Source organism: Polistes canadensis, unplaced genomic scaffold, assembly GCF_001313835.1.
Source record: "Polistes canadensis isolate GaletaPanama2010 unplaced genomic scaffold, ASM131383v1 scaffold_121, whole genome shotgun sequence".
Taxonomy (NCBI): domain Eukaryota; kingdom Metazoa; phylum Arthropoda; class Insecta; order Hymenoptera; family Vespidae; genus Polistes; species Polistes canadensis.
The window spans coordinates 137,422-157,754 of record NW_014569668.1 but is presented as its reverse complement, the minus strand read 5'-3'; the positions used below and the strand labels follow the sequence as shown (position 1 = coordinate 157,754).

General features: G+C 34.8%; 1 protein-coding gene across 3 annotated transcripts in view; it reads right to left on the bottom strand.

Annotated features, from left to right (window-relative positions):
- LOC106787971 overlaps positions 1-20,333 on the bottom strand; it is a 40,106-nt gene that overhangs the window by 17,833 nt on the left and 1,940 nt on the right. For 2 of the 3 annotated variants that reach the window (XM_014750785.1, XM_014750786.1), the window contains exons 2-5: positions 15,122-15,311; positions 13,605-13,789; positions 12,000-12,045; positions 11,750-11,922 (exon numbers count right to left, since the gene is read on the bottom strand). In XM_014750785.1, coding sequence (XP_014606271.1) covers positions 11,750-11,922; positions 12,000-12,045; positions 13,605-13,789; positions 15,122-15,311 — 594 coding nt within the window. Of the gene's footprint in view, positions 1-10,232; positions 11,420-11,749; positions 11,923-11,999; positions 12,046-13,604; positions 13,790-15,121; positions 15,312-20,333 lie in introns of those variants that run through there. The other variant, XM_014750787.1, reaches the window with a different exon arrangement.

Here is a 20,333-nt window from a genome sequence, read left to right as displayed (position 1 = left end):
AGACTTCTCCACTGTTTCGTGGCACGACTTCTTCTTTTACCTTATTTCCATAGCTTTCATTCTTCTTCTTTCCAATGAGAACGCGACTCCTTTTTATTTCATCACAATAGACTACATTCTCGGTTCTTCCTGTTCCCTTTACCCCCTTCGTCTCACTTCATCTTTTATATATCGCCATTCTTCTCTCACGTATTTTGTCTTTCTTTTTCTTCTTTTTTTTTTGTTTTATATTAAACTTATAAAAAATAGTTACGACCTGGTTTTATTTCCTTTTTTATATTTGCTCGAAGAATAACCTTAAATGGCAATTACACGAGCACAATTAACAGTTACGGTCAGCAGAGAAACTGAGATCAGCGAGTCACCTACGAATTGAATCAGATCGATCGAAACATTATCTTTGTTTCCTTTGTTATATCGTTAATTGCACCATTTTGTCATGGAATAAATGGAAACGGAAAGATATAGCGCGATGAAGGATACAAAGGTAAAAAAAGCCAATATAATTTTGCCTTTCATTTTAAAATCACTTTGTATAATTATTCGCGAGAAATTAATCTTCGGAATTGGATGTCCAATGCTATTCGGTATTTTGTTATAATCATTTCATTATATGTTTTTGTCATGTAATTGAAAGAAAAAGAAGAAGAAGAAGAACTCTTGGAAATTTCTTCGAAAAGAGCGGTAGCACCAATGCCACCCGAGTTTCACGATTTTTCACGCGACCACGCGAAATAGAATACTCCAAGAGCTATTATGATTGCTCTTCGAGATGCTGATCGTTTATCTCTTTTAGTTTTCAAATAGTACGTTGAAATTTAGTATCAATACTTTGATTAAAATAGACAATTTTTGTCGTTATCTTTAGTAAGATTAATACTGAAAAGAAAAGCGAATTCTACGCCAATGCAAATCCACTATGCGAGATAGAAAAGGTTCCTCAAAGAATAAGAAGAAGAAGAAGAAGAAGAAGAAGAAGAAGAAGTACTGCTCTTCTGGATCTTCTAGCGAGATATTATCCAGAAGCGGAGGATACGTGTTCGCGCGCGCGTACCTCTTCTTCCGTTGCATTTACGTACCCATAGATATTCTACGTACGTACCTACGTGCATGCGTGTCTGCATGTGTGCGAGAAGAGCTAAGGTATATACGTATACACACATGCATACATACATGCGAGCATTACTTGAAGTGTGCGAAGCAAAAGGCAAGGTGGGGTACTGACCGTACATTCCACGAGAAAGGTGACCGCCTCTTCTCCCTTCACTACTCCTCCCTAACCCTTTTCTTATTTCTTTCCTTCTTCGCAATACCGTACAACTGTTCTTACAGAGTCCTAATAATTTACGTATCTATGTGTTAACAGAGAGTTCTCTACATTTTAAAATAGAAAAAAAACAAAAGTAGACACGTATAATGTTTTATAACCATTGATTATACGAATACTATGAATACCAACTTGGAGAAATATTATCATTTTGGAGAATGAACTTTTTCAATTTTTATTCCTATTTATATAGTTGGCCAGTATTTTATAAAATAAATAATTAAGTGTCCAAATCGTATTTTATATAAAAGTCAAATATTGATTTTGATTCGTCTCATTTTTGTGGGATCGGGTAGATTGGAAGTCGAAAAAAAGGATAGAAAGGAAGGAAAAGTATTGTAAAAAAATGTTGCGTCGCGCGTTGCATTGCGTTGCACCTGTGCACCACCAGAGCGGCCGACATAGAACAGCTGGCCGCGATGGGATCGCGCAACTCGCCTAACGGTGCCGAGCCACGACCGGAGAAAAGCCCTTCCTTCCGAGAGAGTCACGCGGACTTCCTACTCTTCTTTTGATAACCTAACTTCCAAATAATCAACAGTTATAGGTATAATCATTCTTTCCCTTCTGTTTCTAATTAATCTCTCCGCTCGGTCACTATTCAACACTGATGGTGGCCAGTATTGACCAAATACGTCATTTACGTCCATTGTTAGGTCATAGTGGCATCTTACTATTACACTTTACAATCCATACGGTGAATCGGTATCAAATTAAAACAAAAAATAATTTACACTTAATCTAATAAAACAATACTTTATATCACAAGTATCAAACTTATTTTTCGCATTATGGGATAGGTTTCAATGAGCATCTTGTCATCGAGAAAGAAAAAATGCATTTTTCTATGACGTTTACCGTTAAATAACTGAAGGATAGGTATACTGTGCTTTGGAAAATATTATTGCAGGACTAAAATGTAATGATTTCTCATTATTTCTAAAACATTAGTACCGTAACATCGCCTCATTGTAACACCTGTACTGAATGGTTGCATGCGAATTTACTCTCTCATTATTTATATTGTTCCTCTTATTTATTGATTCTTATATACGATAATAACAATGAAAACGAAGTGTAATAAATAATATACACGAACGTAATTTATCGTAATTTTTAACGTATTCGCAAAGTAACAAGCTTCTGAATACACGGATATCGCTATTTTCTTTAATAAATCATCAAAGTAATGATAAAGTTGCATAAGCCGTTCAATTTCCAATAAAAAAAGAAGTAATTATGTCAGATGCAATAAAATGTATTCCAATAATTATATTACGTAAGAAAACTTTGCAAAATTATGCCCGTTGCAATAAAATTTGTTTTCAGAATCTTCAACAATACCTATGGTAAGATTGAAAATTGCATATATAACAATTAAACAAACTTATGTGCTTCGTTTTATACTGCATTTTGTATAATGCCTCATTATTTTAGTGGAAATAAATTGTACAGAATGAAATTTGTCATAAAACATATGTTTTGAACGCATTAAATGGTACACGTGGCACGGAACGTTTTAATAATAGTATCTAATAACAATAACCAAAATTGCAGTAACACTTTTAATATGAGATCGCGTGTAGGGAAAATTCATGAAAGGAAACACATAATGCAACGATTTGTGAACGAGAACTGCTGCGAGCTTCCTTTTTATTTTTTCCTTTTCCTTCGTGTTCTTCTAGATCGTTTCATGCGGAGGAGTACAGGAGGAAGCGACAACAGGTAGCGCGTACTACATAATACATAAAGGGCAGTACACGTTGCGTCGTAACCTACGCCGTAACCTAAACGAGCAAAGAAAATACAAGAACACGGTGTAAGAGAGAGAATGCAACAGGTGGAGGCAGTAATCGTGGCTTCTGTTCTATCGTGGGAAGGGAAAAGGGTCAAGTTTGTGCGAACGGAAAGCCCGTAATTCTGGAAAATCATGGATGCAAGAGAATAATTGTGTCTCGTAAGATCTTACTTCGAGTTACTCTAATGATAATAAACGCTAGGTCAATAACTGTTAAGATCTTAAACGATTACGAATGCAATGCAAAGTCTAACTTTCCTTTAACTTTTCGTTTTACTTCGATTTCTACAAAGCAAATTCGCGCGTCCTTCATACAAATATAGAAATCATTGAACAAACAGCAAGTAACGTTAATATTCGTGCATATAGAAAGTTACATAGCTTCGTCTTTCCAGGAAACGATTAAACTCAATGTGTTGACTGTTTGTATAAACTATAACCCTAACTTTCTTTCCGTTTAATTTTAAAGCCAATGTTAGTACTGTTAAACTTTATATATATATATATCTTTCAAAATACAATATAAAATGTAATAAATTAGAAAGGGCGAGTCGGTATTCTCAAATACGTCGTTTCTCCTTTCTTGATAAATTTAACAAGGCATTCGTATTCCAAGACGACTAATTATTTCGCTCCGAATTGAATTATCGCAAGACTCGTCGTTGAATAATTCAATAGGAAGGAAAAGATTGGTACGGTCGTAGGCGTCGAGGAGAGACGACAGTTACTGCGATGGTTACCGCGATGTTTACCGCGATGGTTACCGCGATGATTCCGCGATGGTTACCGCGATGGTTACCGCGATGGTTACCGCGACGGTACCGCGACAAATCGATCGATCTGCGGATCACGTTGGTAATAGGGTTCCCTGGAACGCAGCCCAGCAAAGCTAATTAATGGCCGGACCGAAAGAGACCTCGCTTTCTTTTGGACCTGTTCAAAAATGCGAACGACCAAAGTAATGTTCGATCAACGAATCAGAAGAGAAACAAAAATCTCGAAAAATCACCGATCAACCGCTCTAACTAACTGGTAACGGTTCTCTCTGGTGCGAGTCAGCAAATATTTCTTCGAGCACGTCCTTACTTCGTTAGAGATATGCGCGAGCTCGGTTTTTTTTTCTTGACGAATAAATATTTATCTATCTTTGTCTATTTCTCACTTTCTCTTTCATCCTCATACCTCTCTAAATCTATTATTATATCGCGTATTTTCTGACAATAGATTATTATTATTATTATTATTATTATTATTATTATTATTATTATTATTATTATTGTTATTATTATTAATCGTAAGTAATATAATATTTTGTCCACTGAAACGTTTCAATCTTTACGTTTGTGCGTGGAATAAATAAATATTTCGAAAATAGAACGCGGTTTTAAAGTCGAGAGTAATTTTTCAATCGCGAGTTCAAGTATCGAATGCCTGAATAATGTTAATAGAAAATCCTGACGCAAAAAAATCGGACACCGGTTTACGTTAAAAGAATAAAAAGATACCTGCACAGAATAGTATTGTTCACGCAGAGCGACAATAGCTGCCTCTTCGACCGTATCGATATCAACTTGTTGATATATTGGTAGTAGATACTATATCGCTGGCGAAAGTAGTTTCCTCCGAAGCAAAGCGCGTATTGTGAAAACAACCCGTTAGCTCTTAATGAATAAAACAAAATGTCCAACATAATTCAATGATAAATAATCCATCATAATTCAAAAAACCGGTCAACTGTTCTATTTTTTGTTTTTCTTACAATTAAATGCAGATAATCTTGAATTTGATATTACCTTGAATAACAAGTTAAACAATGTTTTATATAAGAGTTGAATAATATGCGTAATTATAATTATCATATATAAAGTTAAATAAAAAGAAGCAGTAACATTGAAATGTAGAATTTTCATTTCAATTGTCATTTGATCCGTCGTGGTATTTTAGAAATTAACCGAAAACAGCGAATACTTTCTCGCGAAACGCTAGGTCCGTGCTCGTACTCTACACATTATTACTACTAGTGAACTAATTAATTAACATCCGGATTTTGCGCAAACGCAAACCTAAACGCAAACCTAAACGCAATTTGCAAGCGCAATTCTCACATGCTCGACTGTCTATCTCTCTGTTTCCCTTTCTCTCTCACGAGCGTTCCGAATTATTCATAAAAGGGCGTCTTCTCGCACTCGCGAACTCCAATTGTGGAAGTTTTCCCACAATTCCCAGTACTTGTACAGTATCGAAAGGACGGATTCGCATCCTGTTAGTTGCCTCCTTCCGGTCTCTCTCTTTCACACACACGCACACTCATTCACTTTTTTTCTTTGTTATATATTATATGTATTTACACCCCAACTACGAAATAATCTCGTTTGCTTTTGATATGAGTATTTTATGTACAATATACACGTACACATATAGACAATCTAATTCGAGGTGAAATCTTGTGAAAAAGCAAAAGTTGTGTTGGACTCGCTGGTCAATCATCAAAAAATTGATTATAAGTTTCCTGTTTTAGGAATAATTGCGAATTCAAACGAAAAGGATCAAGAGTAACGCGAATTTGTATTTTTGAAAGACCTTGCAGGAGACTTTCACGGGTTCTAATCTTAAGTCACCGTCGTTTTTGTCATTTTCTTTTGTAGCTTATTCTCGATCGAATCTCGTGTAGCGAGCACCTGTGAAATTCGCGGTCACGCGTGAGAGAACGAGCCTTTCTGGGAATTGTGAGAAAGAATTCACGAGCGAACGAATGGGCGAGGAGATCTTTGCAGTCGCGGTGCACAAATCGCGGTGCTCGAGAGTGCACTAACCTTAATACGATTTCAGAATTTTCCCAAAGATAAGAATTACCTGCCTCTTTTTTTATATCGAGTTTAGGTTATAAGTATTTTGAGAAATAAAATAAAACTGAGAGATAACGCGCGCATGGCTGTGCCACGACAATGCGAAAAAAATGTTCTTCTCTCCCCTCCACCCCTGTTTGGAAGGAAGGTCGAAGGTTTTCTCTCTCTCTCTCTCTCTCTCTCTCTCTCTCTCTCTCTCTCTCTCTCTCTCTCGATCTTCGACGGAGTGGCATAAATCACGCGCGCGAAAAAAAAGAAAAGAAAAAAGATCTTTCAAAATGATCAAGGGTTGTAGAGTTAGAAAAAAAGGAAGAGGAATACGGAAAGAAAGAATGCAAGGACAAGGAGATGAAAAGGCGTGTGTCGTTCGTACAAGATTCGAGGTGAGGAACTGTCGAGAGAGAAAGAAACCCTCCTCCTCCTCCTCCTCCTCCCCCCCTCCTCCTTTGCACCGTAACATCGTAGCGGGTTCCATGCGTGCATTCGTGTATTCGTGCACATGTAGATATATGTATGCGTACGTGTGTAGGAACGCACTGGGATCGAAGCAACAAACATATGTGTATATATATATATATTTAGCATATACATTCGCATATCGTCCTAAAAGCCAAGCCTCTTTCTCGGAACGTCCAATACACACGTGGTACATATATAAAATCTCTCCGAGACCTCCCCCTTCCTCTTAAAGACACCACCACCACCTTCGAAACTACACAACAGTTCGAGACTCGATATGACATTGTAATGCAAATCTCTAACGGATTCAAACGCATGCTATTTTCAGCTTGATCCATGGGATTCTCTTCTTGTTACCTATTCCAAATCATAATACATCTCTCTACATTTAATTTAACGATATAGTAAAGATACCTTTTGTATTTAATACGCTTACACTTAGCCCGATGATATATTGTTATAGCTTGTGATATCAAAACGGTAGCTGCATCGCTATTCTCGGAACGCGTGGACGGTGTTAAATGACTTTTTCCATGAAAAATGAATCGGTATTCAGGGCTCTGTATATTTGTCACAATAATTATTTTTTGAAGATAAACTCAAAGGATTATTAATGGCAAAATAATTATCGATACTATATATTTTTAAGAAATCCAATAGAAAAATAATCCGTTTATGATCGTAACGTAGATTAAAAAAAAAAAATAAAAAATTGAAAACTTTTGAAATGCTGACGTTATGCATTTTAACACGTGTGTTAATTGCAACGGCGTTCACAAGTTTTATATTTCGCGATAAAGAAAAACGGAGAAGGAAAAAAATGTGTTATCGGTTTGGAAGGTAACAAAAATAAGTGGTCAATGACCAATGGGTTTTTAGGGTTTGAATTATCCTCCGGGTCCAAACGTATGATTCCTTTCTCGTGCTCTTGTTGCAAATCTTTATGCTCGTGTATAAATACGTATACATATACACTTATACTCTCAAGATTAATATTTGAATAAGGCGCGTGGGTGTGACTTGGCCGAATCAATGACTACAGTCAGACGACAAAGATGAGAGACATCACGTAGGACAGATTACGGCTCGTAGAGAGGAATCTCGTTTTACGAGCACTCACACGAATGTATAACTAATCGCGTTACGAGCCAATCCTTTCTCCACAACCTCCATCCCCCTCCGTTCTTCTTCTGTCTATCACTTATATTATGTATAAACGTATTCTCTCGTGTCTTTATATACAGGATGATTCAGAACCCCTAGAACTAAAATTTAAAGAACGATGGGCCTCATATAATAGAAAGGATCATTTTTTTTTCTCAAGCAACCCTCATGTTCTCCGACATTTCGTTTACGTGTTATACGATCCCAAAGGTTTCAGATAACATTTATTATAATAATGAACATGAAACTAAAGAGAAAATATTTTTAAATAATCTTACATCTCTTTCTTGAACGAATGTTTTACGTAAGTGCATGAATTTTCTGAGTAATTTTTAATTGGTTTCGCGTACGAGGATACGAATCCAATGAGATTTAAAATATTATGACACAATAATACATGAAACATACGGGAATTAAATATTATATATGTAACGGTATTGTATTGCTAATTGAATCGGGATAAATAAAAAAAAAATCGCGGTACAGGAAATACAATTCTCTCGATAGAAAAAAAAGAAAGAAAAACATATTTAATCGTCCGCATATATACACAACACTTTGCGCATAAAAAAACAAGGTAACTTTCTCTGCTTCGCTTCATCGACGAACCTTCCACTTATGAAAACTGGCGATTTAGTACTCTCCTCTCTGCTACATTTATGTGAAATATAAAGTCTGTATTGCCACGTATCATCGATCATTTTTATTAAAAAATCTTTGAATTGAGCGATACCGTAGCTCCCGCGTTGAAATGTAATTTACTTTCAAATTTTGCTTGTCAATCGCATACAAAAGAAAGTTCTCGGAATATACGAAATTATTATCTTCATGCAGTATTTACGGGGGAATAGTTGTGTTCGAGTTTCTATCGATTTATATGTAATTTAGTATTTAACACATATCATACGGGTATTATTATCGCGTAAATTCAACCGTAGACCGGTGTCACAAGGGGATACACTTATAAGAATTAAAAATAATATTATATATTCTGCGTATGGCCAATTTCGCACGAAGATAAGAATATCCTCGCATGAAATCACCCTACCCCCATTAACGCGACAAAAAACAAAGCATATTCTATGGTCGCGTCTAAACTAACATTGTCACATAGCAATTGAATATGTTCTGTTTGCATTACATATCCTCGCGTTGAATGATTTTAACAAGCTCGTCTAACAATATGACGAGCCCTTACTGCTTACATCGCATAAAATACCACCCGCATGTCGCTTGAATAAATTCAAATGTGATAGGAGTGGGTAAAATAGCATGATGCATTGAAGGAGGTAACGATCATATGACTATGACACGATCCGACTACCCGCTGACTCGAAGCCCTATCGATCGACGATCCATCGATCCATTGATCGATCCAGAGAGAAAGAGAAAGAGAATGAGAATGAGAGCCAGACCATCTGGCACAAATAGCTGCAACATCATCACAAGATTTATCTACTACCGACCGGATGCACTCTCTTTAGATGCATATGTAATACATATAACTACACATAGAAATGATTACATATACATATATCGTATATCATCAATAATATCGCTTATTAACAAAACAAGGTAATCTTGAAATTAAACGAGAATGAAACTTTCAATATTTTTTTTCTAATTAATATAAATATAATAATAAATAAAGACATCAAAATGATTCTCTCTATATATATTATAAAAGTAACATCGCAGTTAAGCTTTCTCTATTCGTGAGGATATGAAAATTTAAAGACTTCGGAGAGAAAGGCCTTGAATACGAAACTTTTAGCACGTTTAGCATGCTTTCGCACGGGGAACGAACTCGTGTTAAAACATGCGTACACCAAAATGTGAGTTAGTACATCGCGCAAACCTCGATCACGATAAGATAATTCCAATAGGTCCACCGGCCGAACAAGCATAAGTTGCGAGATAAAACTTGAGAGAAAGAGAGAAGAGAGAGAAAGAGAGGGAAGAGAGAGAGTGGATAGGTACGAAGAGAAAAGATGGTAGAGAGTCGTTAAAAGATGATCGAGAGAAAGTCTCGTCAATCTTCGTCTTATCCAAGTTCTCTCAACATAAAGAAAAAAAAAAAGGAATCGAAACAAGAAATAAAGAAAGATCACTCTTCGATCTCTTTTTCGTTAGAATTGACAGAAAGTAGATTACACTTATATAGTGATTAATTATTTTCTTAACGATTACTTCGGAAATCTAGTAAAGAAATTTTGAATAATGAAGACTACCGTCATTGAAATTAATTATCATTGGATAATATAAGTCTTATTAAAGTAGAAATTATATTACATAATGTGTATAATAACAGCTAATAACAATACTCGCACATATAAATGAAATTTGTAAATTTGATAGGAGATTTTTCATCGATTGAATCTGTCTTGCAAGTACTGCATTTCGTAGGAACTTAAAGGAATATGTGTCATAGGAAAGTTATTTAGCCAAGGTTTCTTTCGTTCATCTATCTATCTCGAATAGATTTCTATCTAGATGCCTTCGCAAAGAGGATTCTAGGAAGGTCCAGAGAAATAATCGTTGGAACCGATGTAGTCTACTAACATAGGGGTAGGGACAAGATAGGGTAGAGGGTAAGATTTGTCGATAAAATAGGAACTAGAGTCGCAAGGTTTCTCACCTCTTTCATACCGTCGAGCCTGCCGAGGCTCTTGGTGCCACGGAGCGGTGGAAAGGCGACGTCCTGCCAGCCGACGGCGACGTCCCCCCCGCCTGAAAAACCAACCGACTGTGCTCCAGCAGCAGCGCCGCTACTGGTCGAACCATCGCTGCTGTTGTTCAATCCTCTCGACCTGCTCTTGCTCTTGCGCTTATCCAACAAATGTTTCGCTCTTGACTTCCTGGCCGGTGCAGCAGAATCAACATCCTCGGGATCGCTCTGAACCTCCCACCTTGACGGGGATTTAAAGCGACGTCTCGGACTCGTCGGTGAGGTCACGGGTGAGGTCAGCCTCTGCACGAGGCTACCGAACATGGTCATCGTTCGACCTTCGAAGACCTTGCTCGGGAATCCAAAGGATCTTTCTCTCCCTCTCCCTCTCCCACTCACTCTTTCTCACTTCCCGCTCTCCCTTGCGCGACCAATTATTATCTATCTTTCTTTACTTTCCTCTTTTATTTTTCTTCGATCTTCCTGTTTTTTCGCAATTTTGTCGTATTAAACTCTGTCAAAAAAGCGATCGAGGCATCTCCTCCTCCTCAACGAGGAACTATTATCTTATCCTAGAATGTTTTTCCGGTAGCATATCCATACCTTGCAACACGCGTTAAAAGAACGAGTATACGTTCACACTAATACACCACCATCATCTCACTCAGGCGACCTGTTGTCGGCGACCTGTTGCGCACAGACGCGTCGTACACACGCGAATAATGAAAAAAGCGAAAATGAAAATCGTATTCGTCTATCTATCTCGAAAATAACCTCGCTTCTTATATTATCTCTTATGGAGATTAATATTAATGTGAAAATGTGTAAGAATTACGATGGCGTATGTGAAGATCAAGAGAAATGAAAAGTTATCGAAAGGAGAAACAATAGACCCAACATGTAACGTGGTCGGAACCGAACTGCTCGCTCAAACACTATGCGCTATTCGACCGGTTGGCCTCGCTAAGCCGAACAAATCCGAATGTCGACGACTCTGACCGACCATTCCCGAGTACCCTTAATCTTCCCCGCCACATCCGCGGTTACCATGGCGATCAGGACTTACTTCGCCTGGGGGTTTCACGTTCACGCGCCAATCTTTTTGCAACTGCGTGCGCGTGCGCAAGCGAGGCTGTTACCCTCTTCTCACATTCACAAGAAAAGATTCCTCTTTCAGTCAACGAATATCGATCTGGATACTTTCGATGGATCGATGATGGATCTAAATGATATCTTTTCAATCGAATGCCATGTTTTCAACTATATTTTCATTAATCCAAATCGAAAAACCAAAATCATTAACATGTACAACATTGATGCGTTTTGCGTACCTTATCAAAACCAATCATGTAATATACCTTACCATTAGAAGTCTTCATTCTATTTCAATTGCCAAAGTATTTCAGACCATTTATTGGAAATTAAAGTAAAGGTCTCGATAATAATGCGACAAATCTTTTAGTTCTATTAAAAAATAATCGACTCACCGGTAAAAGAAGCAAAGACAAAGGCGAATGTCTCGCTGCAGCTTGTCTCAAAGTAAGAAAGTGTATCAGGGTGTCCTCAGAAGCTTTCAATTCCTCTAGGGTTCTTCTGGCCTCACCATAACTTTCCAAATATTCCCAATAAGACTTCCAAAAGGAATTTGGAAATAAATCACCTATTAAAAATCCTAATTGATTATTAACAAATTTCAAATATGTTACGAAGATTTTTTCAAGCATTTTACATACTCACTCTGTTTGAAAGTACTAGCATCCCAATTCTCGAGTACTCTGCGTATCTGAAAAAAAAATACACAGATACATAATAAAATAGATTCTTAAAATACAATGACCAAGAAATAAGTTTGAAAATCCATGTGTAATACATGACAAGTCCGACGTTGATTCGAAGAAATATAAAAAACAAAGTTTTCTCGTTTTAATTTCTTGTTAATTTATTTAAATATTATAAAACTAAAAAAAAATGGAAATTAATTGGATATTTACATTAATTTGTAATTTTTTATGCAACCAAAACATTACGTTCTTAATATACCTAGCAAATGCAGTGATTGTATATATAAATAACGTATTATATATGCTTATAATATGAATTATCAAACATAAATTTTATAATCAGGATAAAAAGAGTTCTCAGTTAAAAAAAATATAAACTTATTCTTATTTCTTTTCTCATTAAAATTTAAATAGTTGGGAACCAAATCAAATATCTATACGTATACTGAATCACCAGTAAAGTGTCGCCATCTCTTATACAAGCAACGTATCTTACAATGAATCACCGCGCATCGATAAAAAGTAATCTGGTGGGTGTGTTCGGAATTATGCTACTTCGTATTGAGAATGCTCGTATGATAACGAAATAAAGTGAAGGTAAAATTAAAAAAAGAAAAAAGAAAAAAGCAAACCAAAACAATAATACAAATTTGAATTTCTCGTTAATATTATTGAAAACGAATCGATAAAATAAATTATATACGAATTGTTTTATCCCTCTCATATTTTCATTGTTAATTTCAATATTAACAACTAGAAAACCAGTAATAGCTAAATATGTTTCATACCGTTTCTGTCTCCTTTATGTATCTTTTTTATATAGACGGTCCTTGAAAGTGAGTGCATGTGCTATATATTACCAGGATTATACTAACCGTTCTAAATAATGAACTGTACTATAGTACTTCTAAAAATATCTTATAAAGTACATATTTCGTTTCATAACGACTCGGTACTATAATAACTTTGCAGACGGATGAGCACGCGCGTATAGTACATAAGTACGTTCCGTTGATAATTATGAAATTACGAATATCTATGTAGCATGAGAATCTACAATAGCACATGACGGAGGATATTCTTATTATTTTCAAGATTCGTATCTCACAAACATATATATATGTAGCTTATGCATCTTATAATGTCCTTTACTATAAAGATATAATTATGTTAGAGAACCTGATAATAGCACCAAATTAAGAATTATATCCTTTAACATGGTAATCCTTCAAATTGTTTAAATCAGTATTTCAAATGTATTAAAAATCATTAGCAAAATGGCTCGATAGATTTGCTGTAAAGTTCGAAACGCATAGCGCCAAAACAATTGAAATCATTTATTAATTGATTCGTAATCTATTTCGAAATTGTGAAATGTTTTTTCGCATAAAGAAACTTCAATTGGTATATACCATGTTTTTTTTTACAAACAATATATCTTTCTCTATGCTAGAATAGCATGTATAAGATTTGGAATCGAGCCAAAAAGGTCACCGGCATCGTACTTGTGTCGTAATATCGTGCCGACGAAATATTATAACATAACACAGAGTTGGCTCACCCTTTGACAGTGCTCGCTACTGACTCTTGAAAGATCGGCAAGTGGTTGGAAAATGACGTCGCGAAATTCGGGATAAGTTCGAGCGAGTGGTCGGGCATAAAGTTCTTTCGCGCTGCACAAAGTCTCTCGATAATCCTCCTCAGCGTGCATAAGCTTCTCCGTAATTCTGTACCTTCGATCGATATCTGCAAAAGCGCAATAGTTTATAATTTTACTTTAATATTGGAATACATTCTAAGTATTCATTTTCTTTTTACATTATTTTTACATCATTTTGAATAAAATACGACAACGAATTTTTTTCCTTTTCAAATAAGTGGAACTCAACTTCTAGGTACATTTTGGAGCCATTGCAGAAATTCTTGAAGTTGTAAATATATTTTAGAGCACCTCCGGTGTTCAATCATGCCGAGGTTAAAAGGTCTTAATCGGCATGAGTTACTGGTCGTAATTATTTCAATAAATTATTGACGAATATATTTCCCAGGAGTTTCTTGTATGAGCGAAAAACAGTTAGTATAAGTTTATTTTTAAGCTTATCCCCCCCCCCTTGGCAACTATCATTGTGCTAATGATTGCACGATTTACTTTATACTTGTGTGTGCGTGTTAGGTAGATGTATTGTCGAAAGTATTCAGGAGCATACTCTCTAGATTAGGCTTTCCAACCTCGGCCGTATGTGAGAGAATCGTGGAATGAATGTGTTGGTGTGCTCTTTTTAAATATATTAATAATATCGATAAACATAAATGACTGTTTCTATGTTTCATATAAGTTTTAAGACAAAAATATAATACATTTTTTGTTTAAGGAGGAATAAATTCGTTTGCAAAATTAACGAAATTCGATTCACTGAAAAAATAGAAAATTATTTAATTTTGAAAAAAAAAAAATAATTTTGGTAAATACTCGTTCATTCGGCAATTATTTATTGATCATCCTGTGTAAAATATTTTAAAATATTTAAAAAATACAAATTTATACGATAAAACAATAAATTCGTTGGGGCACGTCTTATCGTTAGACTGCCTCCGGCAAGACCGCAACCGAAAAGAAATTTTGTAAATAATCGTTACCGACTTACTTTCAAGATCGAATTATGTTTATCCCTACTTTTATCCCTACTTTTATCATTATTCATTGTTTACTTTTTTCTCCGAAATGTAAACTATTCGAGACAGTTGCAGGTCGGTCGTCACATCGGATTCGACACGTGCCTCCTAAACGCTATTATTTCTTTTAATATTTCGATTAATTTTTTACAACCATTCGTTATTAACATTGATTTTACGTAAAGAGGGTTAATTATTAGGATCAATGCTAGAACATTTTTAATTCTCTCTCGCAATTAATTAGTACAATAAACCGTCTAAGTTTCGAACCCTTTATTTTATCACCCTGTATATAGATATGATTAAGAGATTGGCATTTTGTTTATCTTATGAACATTTGAGAACCGTATTAATCAATCTTGAGATACGTTTCCTCGTATAAAATACATTATCATAAATACTCACCACCACGGGGATCGTATTGCCTTGCTGCATCTTCAATCAGCAGAATTTCTCCATGAAGAAGTGCCACGTCGGCTGCTGGATCGATTTCGGCTCTTGAACCGGCGAGTAATAATTTTGGCTTGCATACTCGATATTTTAAAAGAACGGGTGCGACAATAGGAGAGATTGCTCCCGGAGACGAAGCAGATAACTGAAAAGAAATATTCGTCAGAATACATGTAGACACATTGTTTACAGACAAAATTATAAAAACTATTACAAAAAAATGTTCAAATTGTAATCGTTTAAAAACGGTTTGTTTAATATCAATTTTATCTTTATGAATAAACATACCACGTATTACCTTTTTTTAAATGACTTGACGTACAAAATTGTAGTTAGAAATATTGTTTCATTGTAATAGAAAAATTGTTTTATGTATTATTTAAACCGAATTGAGTATTTTCTGCCTTTGATTGTAGAAAAAAAAGAAAAATATAACTTTTGTTAAAGACCGTTAGAAGAGTATACATAAGAGCAGCATCCTGTCGCTCCCAATCTCATTACAAGACAATGAGGAACATCGTTACATCTATCAAAGCAGAGGCAGACTATATCGTCCGGCCGAAAGGAGGAGCGACCGGGGTTATTTCGACGTTACGATTAATTACACGCGGGAATTCAGTTCGTCGAGAAAGGTCTAATAAGATAATGCTTACTTCTAATTGTGCTCCTTACGATTATCGATGGTATATGTTTATTTCTTTACTTTCACACGATGATACATTTATCCTATTATTTTTGTTATTGTCTGTCATTATATTAATTTGAATCTAAATAATTATGAGGATATTTAATCATAGTTTTTCATAAGATATTATAAACTCATGTTTTAATAATATTCATTTAACGCATGTATAGTTGAATCAAATAGGTTTCAGAATCAGATACCTTGAAGGTGTTCAAAAAAATTGCAAAGAACTATTTAAAATTGTTTATATTTGATAGGTTGATCAAATATAAAAAAGAATTTTTATTCAAGCTGTTGATATTAAAAGAAATTAAAAAAAGAATTTTGTAAAAATGATCAAAGATCTACATCAATTTATAGAAAACATTTTATACAGACGTCCTATGCAACTAATCTCGCGACTCGTGAGAACAAACGTGAATGATGAAAAATCGACATTCGGTGTGCGAATCGAAATGCACGCGATGCATTAAACATCCGATTCGAAAACTATCCTTTCAACTCGGAAACAGTCTCGCCAGGAATTCCTATAAAGCTGTGTGCTAAGAAAAACAATAGTGTATCTAACATCTCTAAACGAAGTTTCCAATCGTTGGATTATTCGATCCATTTTTGACTCGAATAATTAATTATCCTTGATTTGTGCGATCGCAATGCTATTAACACAAAAATTAGGAGCGAAATGACGTCTCGGTCTGCGTCATCTTCTTCCTTTTCCCCATCCACCTACTTTTCCCGATGATATCAACGCACGCCGACTTCCGAAACGGTCACAGATCACGATTTAAAATCGCGATATAATGTGACACTTCTTACTAATAAAACCTTCGAGAAATCTTACGATATATTCTTCTAAACTTTTCGACTGATGTCATCGATGGTGAATATAAAAAATGCGTGGGTTCCTATGTCAGATTTCTACCTGTTCGTTCTTACAGTTTTCTCTTTCATGATTGGTTTAAATATACTTGCCCCTCCCTCGAAAAAGAGAAAGAATAAATAAATAAATAACATTAAATAAACACTACCTTATTTTCATAGCGCGCACATTCTGATGAAATTAAATAATTTTATTCTATATTAAAAAAACTTTCTTTATAAAAATGTATGAAAGAGTCAATGAATATAAGGAAAAATACTGACCCACGTCAGAAGAAGACTCGTTAAAAAATTAAATCTTTCGAATAATTGACGAACAAATAATATTGACTAGACTAGTAAGAAAAATGACAGAATTTTGGATAATTTATATATAAATAAATAATGAAATATTTGAAATATTGAGATAATTTTGTGTATTTTATATCTCAACAAATAACAGACATTATTGAATTTTGTATTGAACAAATGTTTGGTATCTTATATTTGAATAATTTAAAGAAACAATTATTGATATCTTATATCAATATAAATAATAATGCTAGGTATTTTATCTAATTGCAAATTGTTAATATTTTATATATTTAAATAAATAACACACACATAATAAATATTTATTAACCGAATTATTATGAAATATCAGAGATCTAAACAACACTAATATTTTTAATGTAGAAAATGATAACATTATTTATCGGTCCATCCTAAAAGATATATTAAGAATTCGAAATTATTCTCAATATAATTATTAATATTATTAATAGTAAATAATTCGACTACTATTATTCGTTTTTCCTTTTCGTACGATCGATGAACATCGAACGCTAGTGGCCTTGTAAAATGCGCCATGGATTTACATAAAAATCCGCCTTCCAACTCTGTCGATAGTCGCACAACATAATACCACGTCCGATGCCAACGACGCAACACGATCCAGCGTATTATCACTACGCTACAGAATACGGATTAAAGAGAACCAAGAGAATAGAATTGAAAGCAAGCGGCTGCGCTTTCATGCGTGCCGTCCGTCCAATGCGAACGCAAACGCGAATGCGATTGCAATGCGAACGCAATCAGAATTTTCAACCAAACAAATCAATACGTTCATCTTATCACTTTGAAAAACTTTTTCTAGTACTACGATGTAACATTAATCCATTAGTTCAAAAGTTTTCCAACAAGAATCTATGATTATTGCGTTTAATCATTTTTATTTTATTTTATTTTATTTTATTTTATTTTATTTTCCCCCTCTTTCCATTTATTTTGTATACTTGGCGCAGAGAAAGGCATCCGATCGAATAAATTTAATATTAACGATACGAATGAAGTCTTGAGAGATAATTCATTTTTAAATACAATTTTATTGTCAGATGATATGATTTCAAATAGAAATCTCAAGAATGAGCTTTCGTCCTCCCCCCTCCCCACCCCCTCCACAACGGCGACACATTTCACATAGAAATAATAGTTTGGAAGTTGATTTAATTCTAAGCGATAATGTCGAATTGGATGTCCTTGAAGAGAAGAATTTATTATTAGCTATCGAAGGACGTTTTCGATGGTACGTCATTGGTAAACAATGCAACGATACATACGAAGATATGCGCAGTGATCTCTATCATACGAGCGGATGGTACTTATTTAACGTATGTGCATAACATAAATCTTGAAAAAACAAAAAAAGATATTGATTTGAATAAATATATTCTAATATAATTATATAAGGCATCGCGTCATTTGAAATAAGAATTTTTGTACATTTCGAACACACTTATCTACGCTTAATTAAAACGTAAAACATGACTGCATTGAAAGAATCACGAAAGAACGGAAGAGGAACATTAATTATATCGAGAAACATAAAATTGTCATTTCGACGAACCACACAACCGTTTTTAAGATTACAACTAACTCGAGATAGGAATGGGGCGTATATATATATGTGTGAAATTTAATAAACGTCGAATTTCTTTGCCAGTTTATTCCTCTTGGAAAAAAAAAAACAAAACAGCGAGTCAAAGTTTGCTCATTAATTTATCCAACCCGTGGTAATCCAACGATCGTTTGAAAATGAATTATACGTTTCGGGTCGTTTAAAATTGAATGATTTTAATGTTATATTATAGTGAGAACAGGATCGGTCGTATAATGCATATAGAAAGGAGAACGGTGGTATATCAGAATTAGCAGATATCTACGATGACTCATTGTCGGCGGCACAGAAATCGCGAGGTTCAAATCGTAACGCGTATCCTGTATCAGCAATACGTTAAGAAACATGGGCGTAAGGTTACGACTTGCGTATTTCGATATTGGTGTACGGCTTGTTTCCATTACGAGAGACCGTAAGCTCGATAGTTCTTGAACCGAATATCGGTGGGGTATCGCATATACACGCTACAAACTGCGGGTGCAAAAAGAGAATGGAATCGTCTCTCTTTATCTCTCTCTCTCTCTCTCTCTCTCTCTCTCTCTCTTTCTAACAAGAGATTAAAAACTATACTCAATGGAAAACGCAACTAAACTCGCACTAACAAATTTTGAATCGAGTACATTACTCTCTCGAAGAAATGTTTAAATACGTACTTGTGTGCACATGTCTCGAAAAGATCGGCCGTATCGAAAAGATCGCACACACGTGATCGAGCTACACGGAAAGAGAATTAGCATCGAAGTATTATTATCGAACAGCATTTCGAGGAAGAGAGCTAAGAAAGGTCACTCCTAAGAAGGTAGAACACGAGATTTCATCGAGATTGCATCGAGATATGTACGCATATTTTGACTATAATTAAAAGTATACAATTATTGAAAATAAGAGTTATACGTTTATTCTATTTTTATGATACCTTTCTAATTTTATATATATCGAATTGTGTGAATAAATAATTTGTGTCAACAGTTTGGTATTTAGTCAATGTATTTAATTAAAATTATCTTAAGTGTTGTTTATTTAAAAATACGTAACGTTCCGACATTACTTATTGGCAAACGCAATAGATATTCTAAATCGCTATTTCTCAACTCGTAGATCGTAAAACCATAGTTGCTGGCTCACACACACACACCAAAGCTAGTGAGTTATTTGTAAGAGATTTCGACCAAATTTTCCTATAATGTTTTTGTTTGTTTGTAAGAATATTGTGAAACGATAACAGTTATATCTTTAAAATATATTATATGCAGTGATTCTAATCGACCAGGTTCTTCAAAATGTTATGTTATAAATATTTGGGCCGTAGTACCAATGCAATTAAATATATGTAGTTGCACGGAAATAAGTTTGAGAAACAATATTCTTCTACATATATTATATAATATTCGTATAGCATTTTAAGTGCAACAACGATGTCAAGGATCGCGAGCCTAATCAGTGATCTTACCAAAAAATAATCACGGTTATTTCGAACATTTATTCTATGACATTTGAATTGTGAGGGATCGACGAAACCTTATGTTTAGTACTGTAGTCGCTATTGCATAAGCAAATAACGAAGGTACTATAACTGGATCTCAACTATAATTGTCTAGACATTTTTACACGCAAACATACATACATATATATATATAAATACATATATAACATCATTCCACTTTCGA